The sequence below is a fragment of the Rhinoderma darwinii genome, chromosome 7, assembly GCF_050947455.1.
Source record: "Rhinoderma darwinii isolate aRhiDar2 chromosome 7, aRhiDar2.hap1, whole genome shotgun sequence".
NCBI classification, from domain to species: Eukaryota; Metazoa; Chordata; class Amphibia; order Anura; family Rhinodermatidae; genus Rhinoderma; species Rhinoderma darwinii.
Window position 1 is genome coordinate 144,500,314 of NC_134693.1, and position 23,903 is coordinate 144,524,216.

Here is a 23,903-nt window from a genome sequence, read left to right on the forward strand (position 1 = left end):
TCTGCATTGCGATGGGATATGTTATATAGAGAAAAGGCCTGGAAGAGGTCGAAGGCCCAATGAGCTCAGCTGATTAATTCTGGGGGTTTTCTGTCCAAGTTGCAGGGAGGCGTATACAGGCACGACAGTGTGACAAACCCTACATCTGCCAGAATGCAATGCAGCAGAATGAGATCTTGTTCAGGCCTACACATGCTTTGTGTCCTTCGAGCCTGCTATATGGACGTGAGTAAGAAAAAATTAAATTTCCCAGAATGCCCTTCAGCAAACCGCGACCAAGAATTATTTTACACACTGGCGGAGGGGAGAGATTTGCTGCGTACATCTGTGATCAGTCCTATAAACAGTCTCCTTGCTGCGCCGCTCACCCAGATACTCGGGAGTCCCGCACGGCTCCTTGATCAGACTCGTCTCAACTTTGGCCAAATGGAAATCGCTGATAACTATCTTCGAATTCTTCATGCGGTTAAAATACAACAAATTCTCCAACTACAGGAACAGAAGCGAAAAATGAGGGGAGCGATCACCTGCAGACGCTGGATCAGACCTAATAACCCTGGAATTAAGTGCCCCCTCCCCGGTCCCAGCCGGACTCCTCACCTTCAGGTTCCTGTGCACGATACAGAGCGAGTGTAGATACGCCACCGCCTCCAGGACCTGCCGGATGACGTTACTCGTGTCCTTCTCCGAGTAATATCCCTGATCCAAGATCCAGTCAAAGACCTCACGACCCGATGCGCTGAATGTGAATGAACAACAACCAATCATGGACGAGCGTTGTCTCCGGAGAATTTACCAAATATTTAATTAGTAGCAAATGAGAAAATTATAAAGGGAAGCCCCTCGATGCAGCAGCTCTGAAATGTGTATGTATTGGCCGTCATTAGCAGTGGTCACTCTGGATCCGTCATCAATGCTAAAGACCATGAGACTATCACAGGAGGGATCCGGGGGGCCGAGATCTGCAGCGAGGGGAGTCATTCTTTACCTGCTGCTTATTAAACACCTGATTTTCCATGGGCTAATTCTGTAAGGGTCTGTTCACACATTGTGTAAATACTGCGGCTTTTTCCGCAACAGAAGTCGTCGTGGAAAATCCGCAGCAAATACAGTAGCAGCAAAGTGGATGAGACAAAACAAAGGTCTGAGCGGAAAAAACGCTCAGAAATTGACCTGCGGTGCGGGATTTTGATCTACAGCATGTCAATTGTATTTGCGTAAACGCTGCTTGTTAGTTGCGGGTTGAATTCAATGGGGAGGTAAATCCCGCAACAAATAAAAATCTTATACTTACCCAGAAGTCTGTGTTCCTCCCTCCAGCGCGGCCTCCTCGGATGACGTTTCATCCCATGTGACTGCTGCAGCCTGTGATTGGCTGCAGCGGTCACACAGGATGAAACGTCATCCCAGGATGCCGTGCTGGAGGGAGGAACACAAAAACGGCATCTCTGAAGGCCGGCCGGCTAAGTACCGCAGCGGACATTCCGGGCGAAAAACTGCACCACAGTTTGGCGCGGTTTTTCACCCCAAATTCCCTACAGTGCGGATACGCTGCGTGCTTTTACGCAGTGTATCCGCCTCAGGTGAACTCAACCTTAGGGTATGTTCACACGGCTTATTTACGGACGTAATTCGGTCGTTTTACGCCTCGAATTACGTCCGAATATGCGCCTCGATAGCGTTGACAAACATCTGCCCATTGAAAGCAATGGGCAGACGTTTGTCTGTTCACACGAGGCGTATATTTACGCGTCGCTGTCAAATGACGGCGCGTAAATAGACGCCCGCGTCAAAGAAGTGACCTGTCACTTCTTGGGGCGTAATTGGAGCCGTTATTCATTGACTCCAATGAATAGCAGCGCCAATTACGTCCGTAATGGACGCGGCGTTCAAGCGCCTGCACATGCCGCTACGGCTGAAATTACGGGGATGTTTCCTCCTGAAAACAGCTCTGTAATTTCAGCTGTTACGGACGCTGCCGTGTGAACATACCCTTAACCAAAGCTCAGAACCGAAGTTAATGCACCATAGAAGTCTGAGGGTATGTTCACACTAGGTCATTACGTCCGTAATTGACGGACGTATTTCGGCCGCAAGTCCCGGACCAAACACACTGCAGGGAGCCGGGCATCATAGTTATGTACGACGCTAGGAGTCCCTGCCTCTCTGCAGGACAACTGTCCCGTACTGAAAACATGATTACAGTACGGGACAGAAGTTCCACGGAGAGGCAGGGACTCCTAGCGTCGTACATAACTATGATGCTCCCGGCTCCCTGCACTGTGTTCAGTCCGGAACTTGCGGCCGAAATACGTCCGTCAATTACGGACGTAATGACCTCGTGTGAACATATCCGAAGACGCTCGAACTCCTGTTCTGATAAGTTGCGGGTGTTGCGTCCGTAATACAGGCACCAAATAACCTGTATTAGGCTGGGTTCACACACACTATTTACGGACGTAATTCAGGCGTTTTAGCCCCGAATCACGTCTGGAAATGCAGCTCGATAGCGTCCGCAAACATCTGCCCATTCATTTGAATGGGTCTTACGATGTTCTGTGCCGACGGTAATTTTTTTTACGCGCCGCTGTCAAAAGGCGGCGCGTAAAAAAGACGCCCACGTCAAAGAAGTGCCTGTCACTTCTTCAGACGTAAATGGAGCCGTTTTACATGGACTCCATAGAAAAACAGCTCCAATTACGTCTGTAATGGACGCAGGGAAAGACGCCTGCACATGCCATTCTCCTGAAAACATCCCCGTAATTTCAGCCGTTACGGACCCCCGCCGTGTGAACATACCCTTACACCCCTGTCTGGTCTCTTAACGCCTCTGTTCAGAAGCTTCAAGGAGGGAACATTGCCTGTGCTGCCTGCTGTGCACTTCTGCTCTCTCACCACTAGGTGTCAGCACTGCCTCATGTGGTCCTATCAGTGACTGGCAGAACCTGCCCTCTGGACCTGTGTATAGACTGCAATGCGCTTGGTAAGAGGAGCCAGAACTGTCCGCTGCCTTCAGTACACAGCAAATAATAAGGTGTCCTGTGTGAGATCCCCCTCCAGCCGCCGCCGCGTGTAATCACCTTTAGAAGACCTGAGAAGTCTGCAGGTGTCCTGCGCAGTAATGAGAGGATTGTCCATTCCTGGGACTCATTGCCGCTCTGTTTAATTAACTTTATATCAGTTCAGCTGAGTCCTCACAATCTACAATGTTCTCGTACGGAGGATTTTTTGTTTTTATAGCTGTGTAATTAATGCGATAAGTCATTGGTCTCAGCAAAATGAGATGAACGCAAGTTATATAACTATCAACTATATCAGTGTAATATAACATGCTGCTCCGACTATAGACCATCAAATAGAGCCATTTCAAGAGCGTTATAAGAGGAGCTGCTGATATCAGTCACACATATGATGTAATGTCTGGAGGATATAATAGTACTGGAGTGTTATAAGAGGAGCGGCTGATATCAGTCACACATATGATGTAATGTCTCTGGAGGATATAATAGTACTGGAGTGTTATAAGAGGAGCGGCTGATATCAGTCACATATGATGTAATGTCTCTGGAGGATATAATAGTACTGGAGTGATATAAGAGGAGCGGCTGATATCAGTCACACATATGATGTAATGTCTCTGGAGGATATAATAGTGCTGGAGTGATATAAGAGGAGCGGCTGATATCAGTCACACATATGATGTAATGTCTGGAGGATATAATAGTGCTGGAGTGATATAAGTGGAGCGGCTGATATCAGTCACACATATGATGTAATGTCTCTGGAGGATATAATAGTGCTGGAGCGTTATAAGAGGAGCGGCTGATATCAGTCACACATATGATGTAATGTCTGGAGGATATAATAGTGCTGGAGTGATATAAGAGGAGCGGCTGATATCAGTCACATATGATGTAATGTCTCTGGAGGATATAATAGTGCTGGAGTGATATAAGAGGAGAGGCTGATATCAGTCACATATATGATGTAATGTCTGGAGGATATAATAGTACTGGAGTGATATAAGTGGAGCGGCTGATATCAGTCACACATATGATGTAATGTCTCTGGAGGATATAATAGTGCTGGAGCGTTATAAGAGGAGCGGCTGATATCAGTCACACATATGATGTAATGTCTGGAGGATATAATAGTGCTGGAGTGATATAAGAGGAGCGGCTGATATCAGTCACATATGATGTAATGTCTCTGGAGGATATAATAGTACTGGAGTGATATAAGTGGAGCGGCTGATATCAGTCACACATATGATGTAATGTCTGGAGGATATAATAGTACTGGAGTGATATAAGAGGAGCAGCTGATATCAGTCACATATGATGTAATGTCTCTGGAGGATATAATAGTACTGGAGTGATATAAGAGGAGCGGCTGATATCAGTCACATATGATGTAATGTCTCTGGAGGATATAATAGTACTGGAGTGATATAAGAGGAGCGGCTGATATCAGTCACATATATGATGTAATGTCTCTGGAGGATATAATAGTACTGGAGTGTTATAAGAGGAGCGGCTGATATCAGTCACATATGATGTAATGTCTCTGGAGGATATAATAGTACTGGAGTGATATAAGAGGAGCGGCTGATATCAGTCACATATATGATGTAATGTCTCTGGAGGATATAATAGTGCTGGAGTGATATAAGAGGAGCGGCTGATATCAGTCACATATGATGTAATGTCTCTGGAGGATATAATAGTACTGGAGTGATATAAGAGGAGCGGCTGATATCAGTCACATATATGATGTAATGTCTCTGGAGGATATAATAGTGCTGGAGTGATATAAGAGGAGCGGCTGATATCAGTCACACATATGATGTAATGGCTCTGGAGGATATAATAGTACTGGAGTGATATAAGAGGAGCGGCTGATATCAGTCACATATGATGTAATGTCTGGAGGATATAATAGTACTGGAGTGATATAAGAGGAGCGGCTGATATCAGTCACATATGATGTAATGTCTCTGGAGGATATAATAGTGCTGGAGTGATATAAGAGGAGCGGCTGATATCAGTCACACATATGATGTAATGTCTCTGGAGGATATAATAGTGCTGGAGTGATATAAGAGGAGCGGCTGATATCAGTCACACATATGATGTAATGTGTGGAGGATATAATAGTGCTGGAGTGATATAAGAGGAGCGGCTGATATCAGTCACACATATGATGTAATGTCTCTGGAGGATATAATAGTACTGGAGTGATATAAGAGGAGCGGCTGATATCAGTCACATATGATGTAATGTCTCTGGAGGATATAATAGTACTGGAGTGTTATAAGAGGAGCGGCTGATATCAGTCACACATATGATGTAATGTCTGGAGGATATAATAGTGCTGGAGTGATATAAGAGGAGCGGCTGATATCAGTCACACATATGATGTAATGTCTCTGGAGGATATAATAGTACTGGAGTGTTATAAGAGGAGCGGCTGATATCAGTCACATATATGATGTAATGTCTCTGGAGGATATAATAGTACTGGAGTGATATAAGAGGAGCGACTGATATCAGTCACATATATGATGTAATGTCTCTGGAGGATATAATAGTGCTGGAGTGATATAAGAGGAGCGGCTGATATCAGTCACATATGATGTAATGTCTCTGGAGGATATAATAGTGCTGGAGTGATATAAGGGGAGCGGCTGATATCAGTCACACATATGATGTAATGTCTGGAGGATATAATAGTGCTGGAGCGTTATAAGAGGAGCGGCTGATATCAGTCACACATATGATGTAATGTCTGGAGGATATAATAGTGCTGGAGTGATATAAGAGGAGCGGCTGATATCAGTCACATATGATGTAATGTCTCTGGAGGATATAATAGTACTGGAGTGATATAAGAGGAGCGGCTGATATCAGTCACATATATGATGTAATGTCTCTGGAGGATATAATAGTACTGGAGTGTTATAAGAGGAGCGGCTGATATCAGTCACATATGATGTAATGTCTCTGGAGGATATAATAGTACTGGAGTGATATAAGAGGAGCGGCTGATATCAGTCACATATATGATGTAATGTCTCTGGAGGATATAATAGTGCTGGAGTGATATAAGAGGAGCGGCTGATATCAGTCACATATGATGTAATGTCTCTGGAGGATATAATAGTACTGGAGTGATATAAGAGGAGCGGCTGATATCAGTCACATATATGATGTAATGTCTCTGGAGGATATAATAGTGCTGGAGTGATATAAGAGGAGCGGCTGATATCAGTCACACATATGATGTAATGGCTCTGGAGGATATAATAGTACTGGAGTGATATAAGAGGAGCGGCTGATATCAGTCACATATGATGTAATGTCTGGAGGATATAATAGTACTGGAGTGATATAAGAGGAGCGGCTGATATCAGTCACATATGATGTAATGTCTCTGGAGGATATAATAGTGCTGGAGTGATATAAGAGGAGCGGCTGATATCAGTCACACATATGATGTAATGTCTCTGGAGGATATAATAGTGCTGGAGTGATATAAGAGGAGCGGCTGATATCAGTCACACATATGATGTAATGTCTGGAGGATATAATAGTGCTGGAGTGATATAAGAGGAGCGGCTGATATCAGTCACACATATGATGTAATGTCTCTGGAGGATATAATAGTACTGGAGTGATATAAGAGGAGCGGCTGATATCAGTCACATATGATGTAATGTCTCTGGAGGATATAATAGTACTGGAGTGTTATAAGAGGAGCGGCTGATATCAGTCACACATATGATGTAATGTCTGGAGGATATAATAGTGCTGGAGTGATATAAGAGGAGCGGCTGATATCAGTCACACATATGATGTAATGTCTCTGGAGGATATAATAGTACTGGAGTGTTATAAGAGGAGCGGCTGATATCAGTCACATATATGATGTAATGTCTCTGGAGGATATAATAGTACTGGAGTGATATAAGAGGAGCGACTGATATCAGTCACATATATGATGTAATGTCTCTGGAGGATATAATAGTGCTGGAGTGATATAAGAGGAGCGGCTGATATCAGTCACATATGATGTAATGTCTCTGGAGGATATAATAGTACTGGAGTGATATAAGAGGAGCGGCTGATATCAGTCACATATATGATGTAATGTCTCTGGAGGATATAATAGTACTGGAGTGTTATAAGAGGAGCGGCTGATATCAGTCACATATATGATGTAATGTCTCTGGAGGATATAATAGTACTGGAGTGATATAAGAGGAGCGACTGATATCAGTCACATATATGATGTAATGTCTCTGGAGGATATAATAGTGCTGGAGTGATATAAGAGGAGCGGCTGATATCAGTCACATATGATGTAATGTCTCTGGAGGATATAATAGTACTGGAGTGATATAAGAGGAGCGGCTGATATCAGTCACATATATGATGTAATGTCTCTGGAGGATATAATAGTACTGGAGTGTTATAAGAGGAGCGGCTGATATCAGTCACACATATGATGTAATGTCTGGAGGATATAATAGTGCTGGAGTGATATAAGAGGAGCGGCTGATATCAGTCACACATATGATGTAATGTCTCTGGAGGATATAATAGTACTGGAGTGTTATAAGAGGAGCGGCTGATATCAGTCACACATATGATGTAATGTCTCTGGAGGATATAATAGTGCTGGAGTGATATAAGAGGAGCGGCTGATATCAGTCACACATATGATGTAATGTCTGGAGGATATAATAGTGCTGGAGTGATATAAGAGGAGCGGCTGATATCAGTCACACATATGATGTAATGTCTGGAGGATATAATAGTGCTGGAGTGATATAAGAGGAGCGGCTGATATCAGTCACACATATGATGTAATGTCTCTGGAGGATATAATAGTACTGGAGTGTTATAAGAGGAGCGGCTGATATCAGTCACATATGATGTAATGTCTCTGGATGATATAATAGTACTGGAGTGTTATAAGAGGAGCGGCTGATATCAGTCACACATATGATGTAATGTCTGGAGGATATAATAGTGCTGGAGTGATATAAGAGGAGCGGCTGATATCAGTCACACATATGATGTAATGTCTCTGGAGGATATAATAGTACTGGAGTGATATAAGAGGAGCGGCTGATATCAGTCACATATATGATGTAATGTCTCTGGAGGATATAATAGTACTGGAGTGATATAAGAGGAGCGGCTGATATCAGTCACACATATGATGTAATGTCTCTGGAGGATATAATAGTGCTGGAGTGATATAAGAGGAGCGGCTGATATCAGTCACACATATGATGTAATGTCTCTGGAGGATATAATAGTGCCGGAGTGATATAAGAGGAGCGGCTGATATCAGTCACACATATGATGTAATGTCTCTGGAGGATATAATAGTACTGGAGTGATATAAGAGGAGCGGCTGATATCAGTCACATATGATGTAATGTCTGGAGGATATAATAGTACTGGAGTGATATAAGAGGAGCGGCTGATATCAGTCACATATGATGTAATGTCTCTGGAGGATATAATAGTACTGGAGTGATATAAGAGGAGCGGCTGATATCAGTCACATATGATGTAATGTCTGGAGGATATAATAGTGCTGGAGTGATATAAGAGGAGCGGCTGATATCAGTCACATATGATGTAATGTCTCTGGAGGATATAATAGTGCTGGAGTGATATAAGAGGAGCGGCTGATATCAGTCACACATATGATGTAATGTCTCTGGAGGATATAATAGTACTGGAGTGATATAAGAGGAGCGGCTGATATCAGTCACACATATGATGTAATGTCTCTGGAGGATATAATAGTACTGGAGTGATATAAGAGGAGCGGCTGATATCAGTCACATATGATGTAATGTCTGGAGGATATAATAGTACTGGAGTGATATAAGAGAAGCGGCTGATATCAGTCACACACATGATGTAATGTCTCTGGAGGATATAATAGTGCTGGAGTGTTATAAGAGGAGCAGCTGATATCAGTCACATATGATGTAATGTCTCTGGAGGATATAATAGTACTGGAGTGATATAAGAGGAGCGGCTGATATCAGTCACACATATGATGTAATGTCTCTGGAGGATATAATAGTACTGGAGTGATATAAGAGGAGCGGCTGATATCAGTCACACATATGATGTAATGTCTCTGGAGGATATAATAGTACTGGAGTGATATAAGAGGAGCGGCTGATATCAGTCACATATATGATGTAATGTCTCTGGAGGATATAATAGTACTGGAGTGATATAAGAGGAGCGGCTGATATCAGTCACACATATGATGTAATGTCTCTGGAGGATATAATAGTGCTGGAGTGATATAAGAGGAGCGGCTGATATCAGTCACACATATGATGTAATGTCTCTGGAGGATATAATAGTACTGGAGTGATATAAGAGGAGCGGCTGATATCAGTCACATATGATGTAATGTCTCTGGAGGATATAATAGTACTGGAGTGATATAAGAGGAGCGGCTGATATCAGTCACATATATGATGTAATGTCTGGAGGATATAATAGTGCTGGAGTGATATAAGAGGAGCGGCTGATATCAGTCACACATGATGTAATGTCTCTGGAGGATATAATAGTACTGGAGTGATATAAGAGGAGCGGCTGATGTCAGTCACATATATGATGTAATGTCTCTGGAGGATATAATAGTACTGGAGTGATATAAGAGGAGCGGCTGATATCAGTCACATATGATGTAATGTCTGGAGGATATAATAGTACTGGAGTGATGTAAGAGGAGCGGCTGATATCAGTCACACATATGATGTAATGTCTCTGGAGGATATAATAGTACTGGAGTGATATAAGAGGAGCGGCTGATATCAGTCACATATGATGTAATGTCTGGAGGATATAATAGTACTGGAGTGTTATAAGAGGAGCGGCTGATATCAGTCACATATATGATGTAATGTCTCTGGAGGATATAATAGTACTGGAGTGATATAAGAGGAGCGGCTGATATCAGTCACACATGATGTAATGTCTCTGGAGGATATAATAGTACTGGAGTGTTATAAGAGGAGCGGCTGATATCAGTCACACATATGATGTAATGTCTCTGGAGGATATAATAGTACTGGAGTGATATACGAGGAGCGGCTGATATCAGTCACACATATGATGTAATGTCTCTGGAGGATATAATAGTACTGGAGTGATATAAGAGGAGCGGCTGATATCAGTCACACATATGATGTAATGTCTCTGGAGGATATAATAGTACTGGAGTGTTATAAGAGGAGCAGCTGATATCAGTCACACATATGATGTAATGTCTCTGGAGGATATAATAGTACTGGAGTGATATAAGAGGAGCGGCTGATGTCAGTCACATATATGATGTAATGTCTCTGGAGGATATAATAGTACTGGAGCGTTATAAGAGGAGCGGCTGATATCAGTCACATATGATGTAATGTCTCTGGAGGATATAATAGTACTGGAGTGATATAAGAGGAGCGGCTGATATCAGTCACATATGATGTAATGTCTGGAGGATATAATAGTACTGGAGTGATATAAGAGGAGCGGCTGATATCAGTCACACATATGATGTAATGTCTCTGGAGGATATAATAGTACTGGAGTGATAGAAGAGGAGCGGCTGATATCAGTCACACATATGATGTAATGTCTCTGGAGGATATAATAGTACTGGAGTGATATAAGAGGAGCGGCTGATATCAGTCACATATGATGTAATGTCTGGAGGATATAATAGTACTGGAGTGTTATAAGAGGAGCGGCTGATATCAGTCACACATATGATGTAATGTCTCTGGAGGATATAATAGTACTGGAGTGTTATAAGAGGAGCGGCTGATATCAGTCACATATATGATGTAATGTCTCTGGAGGATATAATAGTACTGGAGTGATATAAGAGGAGCGGCTGATATCAGTCACATATATGATGTAATGTCTGGAGGATATAATAGTACTGGAGTGTTATAAGAGGAGCGGCTGATATCAGTCACACATATGATGTAATGTCTCTGGAGGATATAATAGTACTGGAGTGTTATAAGAGGAGCGGCTGATATCAGTCACATATATGATGTAATGTCTCTGGAGGATATAATAGTACTGGAGTGATATAAGAGGAGCGGCTGATATCAGTCACACATGATGTAATGTCTCTGGAGGATATAATAGTACTGGAGTGTTATAAGAGGAGCGGCTGATATCAGTCACATATATGATGTAATGTCTCTGGAGGATATAATAGTACTGGAGTGTTATAAGAGGAGCGGCTGATATCAGTCACACATATGATGTAATGTCTCTGGAGGATATAATAGTGCTGGAGTGATATAAGAGGAGCGGCTGATATCAGTCACACATATGATGTAATGTCTCTGGAGGATATAATAGTACTGGAGTGATATAAGAGGAGCGGCTGATATCAGTCACATATGATGTAATGTCTGGAGGATATAATAGTACTGGAGTGATATAAGAGGAGCGGCTGATATCAGTCACATATGATGTAATGTCTGGAGGATATAATAGTACTGGAGTGATATAAGAGGAGCGGCTGATGTCAGTCACATATGATGTAATGTCTGGAGGATATAATAGTACTGGAGTGATATAAGAGGAGCGGCTGATATCAGTCACACATATGATGTAATGTCTCTGGAGGATATAATAGTACTGGAGTGTTATAAGAGGAGCGGCTGATATCAGTCACATATATGATGTAATGTCTGGAGGATATAATAGTACTGGAGTGATATAAGAGGAGCGGCTGATATCAGTCACATATATGATGTAATGTCTGGAGGATATAATAGTGCTGGAGTGATATAAGAGGAGCGGCTGATATCAGTCACACATATGATGTAATGTCTCTGGAGGATATAATAGTACTGGAGTGATATAAGAGGAGCGGCTGATATCAGTCACATATGATGTAATGTCTCTGGAGGATATAATAGTGCTGGAGTGATATAAGAGGAGCGGCTGATATCAGTCACACATATGATGTAATGTCTCTGGAGGATATAATAGTTCTGGAGTGATATAAGAGGAGCGGCTGATATCAGTCACATGTCTCTGGAGGATATAATAGTACTGGAGTGATATAAGAGGAGCGGCTGATATCAGTCACATATGATGTAATGTCTCTGGAGGATATAATAGTACTGGAGTGATATAAGAGGAGCGGCTGATATCAGTCACATATATGATGTAATGTCTGGAGGATATAATAGTGCTGGAGTGATATAAGAGGAGCGGCTGATATCAGTCACACATATGATGTAATGTCTCTGGAGGATATAATAGTACTGGAGTGATATAAGAGGAGCGGCTGATATCAGTCACATATGATGTAATGTCTCTGGAGGATATAATAGTGCTGGAGTGATATAAGAGGAGCGGCTGATATCAGTCACACATATGATGTAATGTCTCTGGAGGATATAATAGTTCTGGATCATCCTCACAGGCTCAGGTTGTTGCTTTGTCCCTCCCCATTTCTTTACACTGCAGCTCTGCTTCTTCAGATTGGCTGCCCTGTATAGGGACAGGCTCAGCAGGAGGTCAGTACATTTAGAGCAGATTACAATAAAGGAAGCTCAGAAGATTATAAACTACAACCAGTGAGAAGAGCACAAAATCAGGAAACGCCTGCACCTAGACTGAGGGGAGGAGTCTAAACAGGAGGAGGAGCTGCAAACAGGAGGAGTCTCAATAGGGGAGGAGCTTGTATAGCAGATTTAAAATGTCTGTCTACTAATACTCTCCCGCCTGAACGTACATCGGTCGTGGAGAGACGCTCCTTCACGCTGGACGGTACTGTTGCCACTGACCATACGCTCCGGGCGTCTTACGGTTACCACAGCAAAAACTACCGCCTAGCGTGCTGGAGCGTCTCTCCCTGTCCGATGTTCGTTTGGCTGCGGGAGCATAACTGGACTGCCATGATGTTTCCATTAGATCTATGTGTGACATGTGAGAACTGATCCATCCCCAGAGGTGAACGCTCGGAACATTACTCACAGCTCCATGAATATGAAATATTCCTTTTTTGTTTCAAAGACGTCGACCAATTGCAGGATATTGTGGTGTTTAACCCTGTAACACACAGAGAAATACAGGAAGAAGTCACCATCATCATCCACCATAATCACCATCATCATCCACCATAATCAGCATCATCATTCACCATAATCACCCACCATAATCACCATCATAATCACCATCATCACCCACCATAATCATCATCCACCATAATCACCATCATCACCCACCATAATCACCATCATCATCCACCATAATCACCATCATCACCCACCATAATCACCATCATCACCCACCATAATCACCATCATCATCCACCATAATCACCATCATCACCCATCATAATCACCATCATCATGCACCATAATCACCACCATCACCCACCATAATCACCATCATCATCCACCATCATCACCCATCATCACCCACCATCATCACCCACCATACCCACCATAATCACCACCATCATGCACCATAATCACCATCATCACTAATCATAATCACCATCATCATGCACCATAATCACCATCATCACCCACCATAATCACCATCATCACTCATCATAATCACCATCATCATGCACCATAATCACCATCATCATGCACCATAATCACCATCATCATCCACCATAATCACCATCATCATGCACCATAATCACCATCATCATCCACCATAATCACCATCATCATGCACCATAATCATCCACCATAATCACCATCATCATCCACCATAATCACCATCATCATGCACCATAATCACCATCATCACCCACCATAATCACCATCATCACTCATCATAATCACCATCATCAAGCACCATAATCACCATCATCATGCACCATAATCAACATCATCATGCACCATAATCACCATCATCATCCACCATAATCACCATCATCATCCACCATAATCACCATCATCATGCACCATAATCACCATCATCATCCACCATTAATCAGCATCATCATCCACCATAATCACCATCATCCACCATAATCACCATCATCATCCACCATAATCACCATCATCATCCACCATAATCACCATCATCATCCACCATTAATCACCATCATCATCCACCATTAATCACCATCATCATCATCCACTATAATCATCATCATCCGCCATATTCACCATCATCATCCACCATTAATCATCATCATCACACTGGGTGTGTGCAGCGCTGACCTATGCAGCAGGTGATCTCTCATTAACCCTATAGTCAGCAGCTATGACAAAAATGCCCTAATTCGATGGAGCTAATCCGCGTGTGTAAATCCACCGTCATAAAATAGTATGTCACCTTTTTTCCTGTGACGCGGATTTCAAATTTGAAAGAGGGAGTCGGTGTGAGGGTGGATTTCACGTGAATGTCTGTGCTGAATACGCTCCAAAACTCATGTGGAAGAAACTCAGTGTGAATACGGCCTTAGTAAGACTCTCTGTCATCATGTGAGTTTCGGGCTGTGAACCTCGAGATGTGGTATAAATGTGATGTCCCCCATCATAAGCTTCGCTCATCCAGGACACTCACATTTTCAAGATGTTGATCTCGTTCTTGGCCGCCTTCCTGACTTTACGGCCATCTCTTTTCAGGAACCTTTTGCAGGTATAAAGTTTCCCAGAAGATTTCTCTTTGGCTCGAAAGACTTCACAGAACTCCTCCCTGAGGAGACATCATTACAGGAAACTAGAAAAGCTTCGTGACAACCTCCTGTATGAGGGGAGGCCGACACCAGTGACTGTATGAGGGGAGGCCGACACCAGTGACTGTATGAGGGGAGGCCGACACCAGTGACTGTATGAGGGGAGGCCGACACCAGTGACTGTATGAGGAGAGGCCGACACCAGTGACTGTATGAGGGGAGGCCGACACCAGTGACTGTATGAGGGGAGGCCGACACCAGTGACTGTATGAGGGGAGGCCGACACCAGTGACTGTATGAGGGGAGGCCGACACCAGTGACTGTATGAGGGGAGGCCGACACCAGTGACTGTATGAGGGGAGGCCGACACCAGTGACTGTATGAGGGGAGGCCGACACCAGTGACTATGAGGGGAGGCCGACACCAGTGACTGTATGAGGGGAGGCCGACACCAGTGACTGTATGAGGGGAGGCCGACACCAGTGACTGTATGAGGGGAGGCCGACACCAGTGACTGTATGAGGGGAGGCCGACACCAGTGACTGTATGAGGGGAGGCCGACACCAGTGACTGTATGAGGAGAGGCCGACACCAGTGACTGTATGAGGGGAGGCCGACACCAGTGACTGTATGAGGGGAGGCCGACACCAGTGACTGTATGAGGGGAGGCCGACACCAGTGACTGTATGAGGGGAGGCCGACACCAGTGACTGTATGAGGGGAGGCCGACACCAGTGACTGTATGAGGGGAGGCCGACACCAGTGACTGTATGAGGGGAGGCCGACACCAGTGACTGTATGAGGGGAGGCCGACACCAGTGACTGTATGAGGGGAGGCCGACACCAGTGACTGTATGAGGGGAGGCCGACACCAGTGACTGTATGAGGGGAGGCCGACACCAGTGACTATGAGGGGAGGCCGACACCAGTGACTGTATGAGGGGAGGCCGACACCAGTGATTTTATGAGGAGAGGCCGACACCAGTGACTGTATGAGGGGAGGCCGACACCAGTGACTGTATGAGGGGAGGCCGACACCAGTGACTTTATGAGGAGAGGCCGACACCAGTGACTGTATGAGGGGAGGCCGACACCAGTGACTGTATGAGGGGAGGCCGACACCAGTGACTGTATGAGGGGAGGCCGACACCAGTGACTGTATGAGGGGAGGCCGACACCAGTGACTGTATGAGGGGAGGCCGACACCAGTGACTGTATGAGGGGAGGCCGACACCAGTGACTGTATGAGGGGAGGCCGACACCAGTGACTGTATGAGGGGAGGCCGACACCAGTGACTGTATGAGGGGAGGCCGACACCAGTGACTGTATGAGGGGAGGCCGACACCAGTGACTGTATGAGGGGAGGCCGACACCAGTGACTGTATGAGGGGAGGCCGACACCAGTGACTGTATGAGGGGAGGCCGACACCAGTGACTGTATGAGGGGAGGCCGACACCAGTGACTGTATGAGGGGAGGCCGACACCAGTGACTGTATGAGGGGAGGCCGACACCAGTGACTGTATGAGGGGAGGCCGACACCAGTGACTATGAGGGGAGGCCGACACCAGTGACTGTATGAGGGGAGGCCGACACCAGTGATTTTATGAGGAGAGGCCGACACCAGTGACTGTATGAGGGGAGGCCGACACCAGTGACTGTATGAGGGGAGGCCGACACCAGTGACTTTATGAGGGGAGGCCGACACCAGTGACTGTATGAGGGGAGGCCGACACCAGTGACTGTATGAGGGGAGGCCGACACCAGTGACTGTATGAGGGGAGGCCGACACCAGTGACTGTATGAGGGGAGGCCGACACCAGTGACTGTATGAGGGGAGGCCGACACCAGTGACTGTATGAGGGGAGGCCGACACCAGTGACTGTATGAGGGGAGGCCGACACCAGTGACTGTATGAGGGGAGGCCGACACCAGTGACTGTATGAGGGGAGGCCGACACCAGTGACTGTATGAGGGGAGGCCGACACCAGTGACTGTATGAGGGGAGGCCGACACCAGTGACTGTATGAGGGGAGGCCGACACCAGTGACTGTATGAGGGGAGGCCGACACCAGTGACTGTATGAGGGGAGGCTCTCTACGGAACAAATTAGTCGCACTCTTATCTGTGACTTACGTTTTGAGGAGTTGACCGAGATCATATCTGTCGCTCACTTCTGTGGGGTGATTATAATCCTTCTTGTCGCCTAAAGTCACACATCCAAACGGCATTGCCCGCCTGCACCAAGACAGAGAACATTTTATTATTATTCTAGATAAACTTGCATCAGGGACTGAAACATAAGGGGCCCTTTCATATGGTCATATTCTCGCGAGAGTGTCTGGTCTCTATCTTGGGATGCAGCGCAATCAGTGACCCCCCAAACCACGTACATTTGTGTGAGCTTTGTACCTGCAATCATTGTGCTATCTATCTATCTATCTAATAACTATCTATCTATCTATCTCATATCTATCTATCTCATATCTATCTATCTATCTATCTATCTATCTATCTATCTATCTATCTATCTATCTATCTATCTCATATCTATCTATCTCATATCTATCTATCTATCTATCTATCTATCTATCTATCTCATATCTATCTCATATCTATCTCATATCTATCTATCTATCTATCTATCTATCTATCTATCTATCTATCTATCTATCTATCTATCTATCTATCTATCTAATATCTATCTATCTATCTCATATCTATCTATCTATCTATCTATCTATCTATCTATCTATCTCATATCTATCTATCTCATATCTATCTATCTATCTATCTATCTATCTATCTATCTATCTATCTATCTATCTATCTATCTATCTATCTAATATCTATCTATCTATCTCATATCTATCTATCTATCTCATATCTATCTATCTATCTATCTATCTATCAATCTATCTATTCTCTTTTCCATTTGTATCTCCAGGTTGCACAGGGCACAGAGCCTGGAAATGAGCGGTGTATTTGTTTGCCCCGGACATGAGGGTGGTTTGCTCGGCATGCATTCCCCCGGGAGCAGAATGTTGTGCACCCGCAGAGCGATGCGTAGTGACAGGACGCAGGGGCTGTTCGCTCACTGACCTGGAATGGGAGCACTTAGGGGGAGAGACGCTCACAAGTCACTACCTCTAGGATTAGCGCACAGTTAACTTCTGCGGTGCCGGGTGCAGCGAAGGTGGCGCCATATTTGATGACTGTTCATTTTATATTTATAGCACCTAAAATAGACCCATGATGCTTTGCAGCAGTTGTTTACATTCAGGTTCTCCTCAACCGGACAAATCCCCCACAACAGTGGTCAGAACTCCGTCCCCTCTGAGTGTGGGAGGGGCAGCGACAACCAATGTGGACACATTGTATTCTCAGAGCGGCAGTTGTCACCTTTGTACTGTTGTATGTGTGCGCCAAAGTGCAAGTAACTGATGGAAAATGGATACAAATGTGAAAATATTCGCCGCCTAGCCACACCCCTTTTCTAGGAAGAAAAATGTCAGAGCTGTCACTAAAACGACACAATATGCCGGTAAACATAGCGTGTGTCGGCAGCGCGGCCTGAGGCTCAGCGTGATGATCTTCTGCCGTTTCTCGCCGCCATTGTCTGTTTAGACCGCTATAAGATGACACTTACAGGATGATGGCGTCCTCTCACCATGACGCTGCAATAATGGCCGCCCCGCTGCAGGTTTGACTTTTTTTAGCCTTGTCATCTCTTTGTAATTTCCGATTGCTCCGGTTTTACATTTGGGTCTAAAGTTCCAGTTTTAGTTCGTTTGTTTTTCAATTGTCTGCGTTTCCTTTGAGACGAGCGGCCTGCGGAGAAGAGCGTCGCAGGATCGTGTCATCAAAGCTCTCTGGTAAAATGTGAGTGCGTAGTCACGTGAATTTCACCGAGGTCATATTTTAAAGTGGTCGTCCTCTTCCTTGTCTTCTCGGTCGTCTTTGAGTCTAGAGGGGAGCGCGATTGTGTGATGTGCGCTATGGAGGACACTGAATTACGTGGGAATTGAATTATTTGTGGTTGAATTTTTAATTGCCAGTAAAATCAGAGATAGAAAAATGAGCAAGAGATCAGAGTTCTTTTCATGACAGGGACAAGCAGAGCGACTGTGTAAACCGCTGTACAAGGTGCAATAATCTGCTCAGTAACAACGAACCCCTAATTTTACCCTCCAATATTTGGAAAGATGAGTGTGACTACAATTAAAAATAACAAAATCTTTACTAATAAGAATCTCTGACACCACATCACGTCACATCTAGAATAAATCTCCAAAAACAGCGGAGTCAAAGAACAGGATAAGTAATGTAATGTATGTACACAGTGACTCCACCAGCAGAATAGTGAGTGCAGCTCTGGAGTATAATACAGGATATAACTCAGGATCAGTACAGGATAAGTAATGTAATGTATGTACACAGTGTGTCCACCAGCAGAATAGTGATCACAGCTCTGGAGTATAATACAGGATATAACTCAGGATCAGTACAGGATAAGTAATGTAATGTATGTACACAGTGTGTCCACCAGCAGAATAGTGAGTGCAGCTCTGGAGTATAATACAGGATGTAACTCAGGATCAGTACAGGATAAGTAATATATGTACACAGTGACTGCACCAGCAGAATAGTGAGTGCAGCTCTGGAGTATAATACAGGATATAACTCCGGATCAGTACAGGATAAGTAATGTATATACACAGTGACTCCACCAGCAGAATAGTGAGTGCAGCTCTGGAGTATAATACAGGATATAACTCAGGATCAGTACAGGATAAGTAATGTAATGTATGTACACAGTGACTCCACCAGCAGAATAGTGAGTGCAGCTCTGGAGTATAATACAGGATATAACTCAGGAGCAGTACAGGATAAGTAATGTAATGTATGTACACAGTGACTCCACCAGCAGAATAGTGAGTGCAGCTCTGGAGTATAATACAGGATGTAACTCAGGATCAGTACAGGATAAGTCATGTAATGTATGTACACAGTGACTCCACCAGCAGAATAGTGAGTGCAGCTCTCGAGTATAATACAGGATATAACTCAGGATCTGTACAGTATAAGTAATGTAATGTATGTACACAGTGACTCCACCAGCAGAATAGTCAGTGCAGCTCTGGAGTGGGTGGAGTAGGAGGTGTGGAGAGAGCTGCTGAGACTACCGTGCAGGCCTTGGATCCAGGGACTTTCCTTATTCTATCTGCCCAGGCCTCATACCATCTGCCTGGGCTTGGAAAGTACCCTGAGGGGGGTTCCATCCTAGGATGGAGCCTCAGACCTCTACCTCCCGGAGCATGCCAGCGGGGGGTAGAGGGTCATCCCAGCTGGCTGGGAATATGCAAACAGTCGCGGGGATGAGGAGATCATCTCGGAGCAAGGCTGTCCTGGCTCCCCCTGACGCTGGAACCCTGGATAAGGGTATGGAGACGCGGTCCGGCAGGGTGATCGAGGTGTTGTCATCTGGAGAAGGACCAGCGCCGTCCGGACATTTGGATGACGGTCGTGTGGAGGAATGGGGACAGCTGAGGACCGGAGAGACGGTGGAGAACTTCAGCTCCCGTCTGGCTATGCGGTTGGAGGAGTATCGGGACCTCAGGAAGTCGCTGCAACGGCTCCGTGCGGACTTGGCGGTCGCCAGAGGAAGAGCTGCAAAAGCCTCAGGAGGTAAGAGGTCCCGATACCTTTTAAATGTGAAATCCTTGTTGGAGGAAATAAAAGAAGTGGAAGAGAGACGTGAGGAGATTTTGGCAGGCGGAGGGGTGTTTGGTGAAAAATTAAAAAATGAAGAGAGGTTTGCCGAGATGGCAGAACCTATAAAAATAGAAAGTGTGGAGGAAGACAGCAGAGCCCCAGACACAGCAAAGGAAATTGTGGGGGAGAAAATGGAGCATGAGAATGCAAAGTCCAGAGAAGGCTCAGATTCTGATGCACCCAGGAGCAGTGAGGAGGAGGAGGGTGGACTCACAGCTGGGAGAAATCAGGAGAGTTTTGATACTGACAGTGAGCGGCCTCCAGGATTACTCACACAGATCCGTAACGTGGAGTCGCCGGTATCCTTCCAGGGATTTTGTTTCGGTGCAGAGTTACCCGCAGAGGAGGAAAAGCAAAAGAAAAAAAAATTTAAGAAGAAAAAAAAGACAAAGGAAAAAAAATCTGCTGAAGGTTCATTTAAAATGGTGTACACAGCAAGATCCTTCCTGTGCTCTGAGCCAGATGCAAGTCAGGATCAGGGCGCAGGTCCCGCAAGACCCCCAGCTCAAGCCTCTGCAGTGGGGCTGGAGCGGGAATGCGGGGAGAGTGTTACGGGTCCGGCATTAGAACACGTGGTGGTCAAAATGGCGCCGGACGCCAACCCCTGCAAAGGGGGCGGTACTGGTGGCCTGGTGACGCCAGGGGGTGTGTCCCCGTGTCCGGTTAATGGCGAGCCCGGGAAACTGGTCTCTGATGCGAGTCAGCGGTCTGGAGAACGGGTAAACCAGAAACCGGATGTGGTGTCTGAAAGCCGGAAGTCTGTCGGTGTCGCAGTAAAGCCGTCAGACGTTCCGGACAAGGGCGGTCACAGAGGGGGCTCCGGCTCTGTTGGCCACTCCTCTGTGGGAGGGGGGAGTGGTCCGGCGCCGGAGGCGGCTCCAGTGACATCAGTGGCTCCTTCGTCCGCATCACTGAAAAGTGGTGTAGGCGAGAAGGGGGCTGCTGGCGTCGGGGGCGGCGGTGGCCCCTTTCCCAAAAATGTTCCGCACATAGAAAAGATGGAGGTTAATGAGGCGGAGGGCACAGCGGGGACACCGCTTATAACATCTGGTGGCGTCCCTGCAAAGGTGCCTGATGATGCGGAGACTGAAGCAGTGTCTACCCACACAAAATGTACAGGAAAAATACATAACATAGGACCAGGCCTGGCCAGAAGGATGACTGCAGGGGGACCTGGTGGGTTAAATAAAAAAGTTGCGGCTGTGGATGTGGGAACTGCTGGGGGTATGCAGGTGTCTGCAAATAAAGTTGCTGGAGTGTCTGCTGGTAATGGGGTGTTGAGTGCTGTGTCTGTAGGTGGTGAGGTGGTGGGTGGTGGGGATGGGGTATCAACCAGGGGCAATGGGCCTGGCGCTCCTCTAGCTGTGACATCCGGCAGGTCTTATGCTGGTGTGGCAGCGGGGGGACAGCGGGCCCACCCATCTTCATCCTCAAGGTCCGGGGACGGTAACTTGCAACAACGTCTCTTGGACGCTTTAAGAGAGGGAAAGCAAACCCTAACCATAGGGGGAGTGCAGAAGGACCTGTCTTTCTGGATAGACAGATATGGTCTAAATGCCTTCCGAGAGCAACGAGGAGATCAGTGGTCACTCCCAACAGCCGGGCAGGCTGTAGCCAGGAGGAATGTGGTCCGTCTCCGGTGGCGTGGCAATGATGCGTGCCCTCCCAGAAAGAGGGTGGTGGAGCTGCTGCTGGGGATGGGCTTCAAGGCGAGTGACATCTTTGCCTTGATACATCCTCATGGCTCGGTCGAGTTTGACATCAGCTTTGTTCACCTAGGGGGCCTTGAGGTCTTCTGGGGGAACTACGAGCTGATGAAGGACGAGCCTGGCTGGCGAGACTTTGCTGCACAAGCAATTTCTCGCCAAAGTGGTCCCAAGAGAGTGACCGTTCTTACCCGTAATGAGTCACTCTCTTGTATTGATATCATGACCTGGTTGGGAAGGTACGGAGAGGTAGTAGAGATGCCACGGAAGAACATGGATGAGTTTGGCATCTGGTCAGGGGCCTGGACGTTCATGGTTAAACTAAAGCGTCTGGGACAGACGGTGTCCCACATACCATCGTCTGCTTTCCTGGGAAGAGATCGGATCCTTGTCTTCTACCAGGGGCAGCCGAAGTTGTGTCACCGGTGTGGCGACCCCTCACATTTGAGTGCAGGCTGCAAGGTGCAGAAGTGTGCTCATTGTGGGGGGATTGGTCATCTAGCCGCATCGTGTGACGGGATTCGCTGCAACCTGTGTGGTGACTTAGGTCACCCGTTCAGTCGGTGTCCTCGCTCTGTTGTCAATGCTTGTTCCAAACCTGCAGAGGATGAGAGGAGGGAGGCCTCCGTGGGTGAGGGTGCGGGCAGGGACGATGGGGCACAGGGGCAAGGGAAGAATGCAAAGAAGGGTCCCCCTTCTCGCCAGAGAAGGGCGGAGAAGCGAAGGAAGGAGAGGATTCGGAGGGCGCTCCAGGAAACTGGGACGACCTCTGATTCGGATCTGGATGACCCCCCTGAAGCTGATGCCCCTGGGGAGGCCGAATTGAACGAGGAGATGAGGAGGATCCAAAGGGAGCAGAGGGCTGAGGACTCTCAGTCCTCCCACTATGAAAGTGTGGGAGAGGAAGAGAGGACTCAGCCTACAGCAAAAGGGACACCGGGCAAAACCCAAGGGCCAAATACATCTGGCCCCGCCCTGGCCCAGGAAGGTAAATCCTGTACCCCCCTGGTGCGCTCTACTGATCGATACCATGCTCTTGTGGACGTTCCAGCCTCCCATACTAAGAGGGAGGGCATGGTAGGGCACCCCAGAGTCGTTGAGCCTCCCCTGCTGCAGGGGCCGTTGCCCCCAGAGGGGGAGGTTGACCCGGAACTTGGGGATGAAGATGGGAATAGGGTGGTGAGTATGGACTCCTCAGTTTGCAAGAAGCGAGGCAAAGAAGGGGGGTCCTCATCAGATAGAGGGGGGGGGTGGGAAGAAGAAAGCCGTCTAACTCAAACATCCATGATGGCGGCACCCACTCCGTTGACGCTGGCATCAATTAACGTTGCCAGCATTAAGTCAGATAGGGCGAGATTTGCAGCCTTTGATTTTCTTGGCCGAGTTGAAGCCGACATTTTGTTTTTGCAGGAGACCAGGCTGTCACTTTTGGCAGACGTCGTTAAATCTAGGAGGGAGTGGCGACGCGGGCCCTCCTACTGGTCTCTTGCGGCTGAGCCCTATAGCGGAGTGGCGGTCCTTTTCACCGCACCGGTAACATGCCGACGGATGATTGAGTTAGAAATGGGGAGGTGCTTGATCTTAGATGTCCTCATGAGGGGACAGGAATTAAGACTAATCAATATATACGGACCCCAGAGCAAATGGGACCGTAAAAGTCTCTTCATGAGGATTAAGCCTTTCCTTTTTTCAGGTCGACAAGTTATC

General features: G+C 46.2%; 1 protein-coding gene across 1 annotated transcript in view; it reads right to left on the reverse strand.

Moving 5' to 3' along the window:
* Positions 1 to 23,903, reverse strand: part of CAMKV (CaM kinase like vesicle associated) — a 77,758-nt gene that overhangs the window by 12,684 nt on the left and 41,171 nt on the right. The window contains exons 2-6 of the mRNA XM_075831978.1: positions 16,852 to 16,953; positions 14,604 to 14,735; positions 13,050 to 13,124; positions 601 to 739; positions 369 to 489 (exon numbers count right to left, since the gene is read on the reverse strand). Of these exons, the coding sequence (XP_075688093.1) occupies positions 369 to 489; positions 601 to 739; positions 13,050 to 13,124; positions 14,604 to 14,735; positions 16,852 to 16,946 (562 nt within the window). The 5' untranslated portion in view covers positions 16,947 to 16,953. The remainder of the gene's footprint in view (positions 1 to 368; positions 490 to 600; positions 740 to 13,049; positions 13,125 to 14,603; positions 14,736 to 16,851; positions 16,954 to 23,903) is intronic.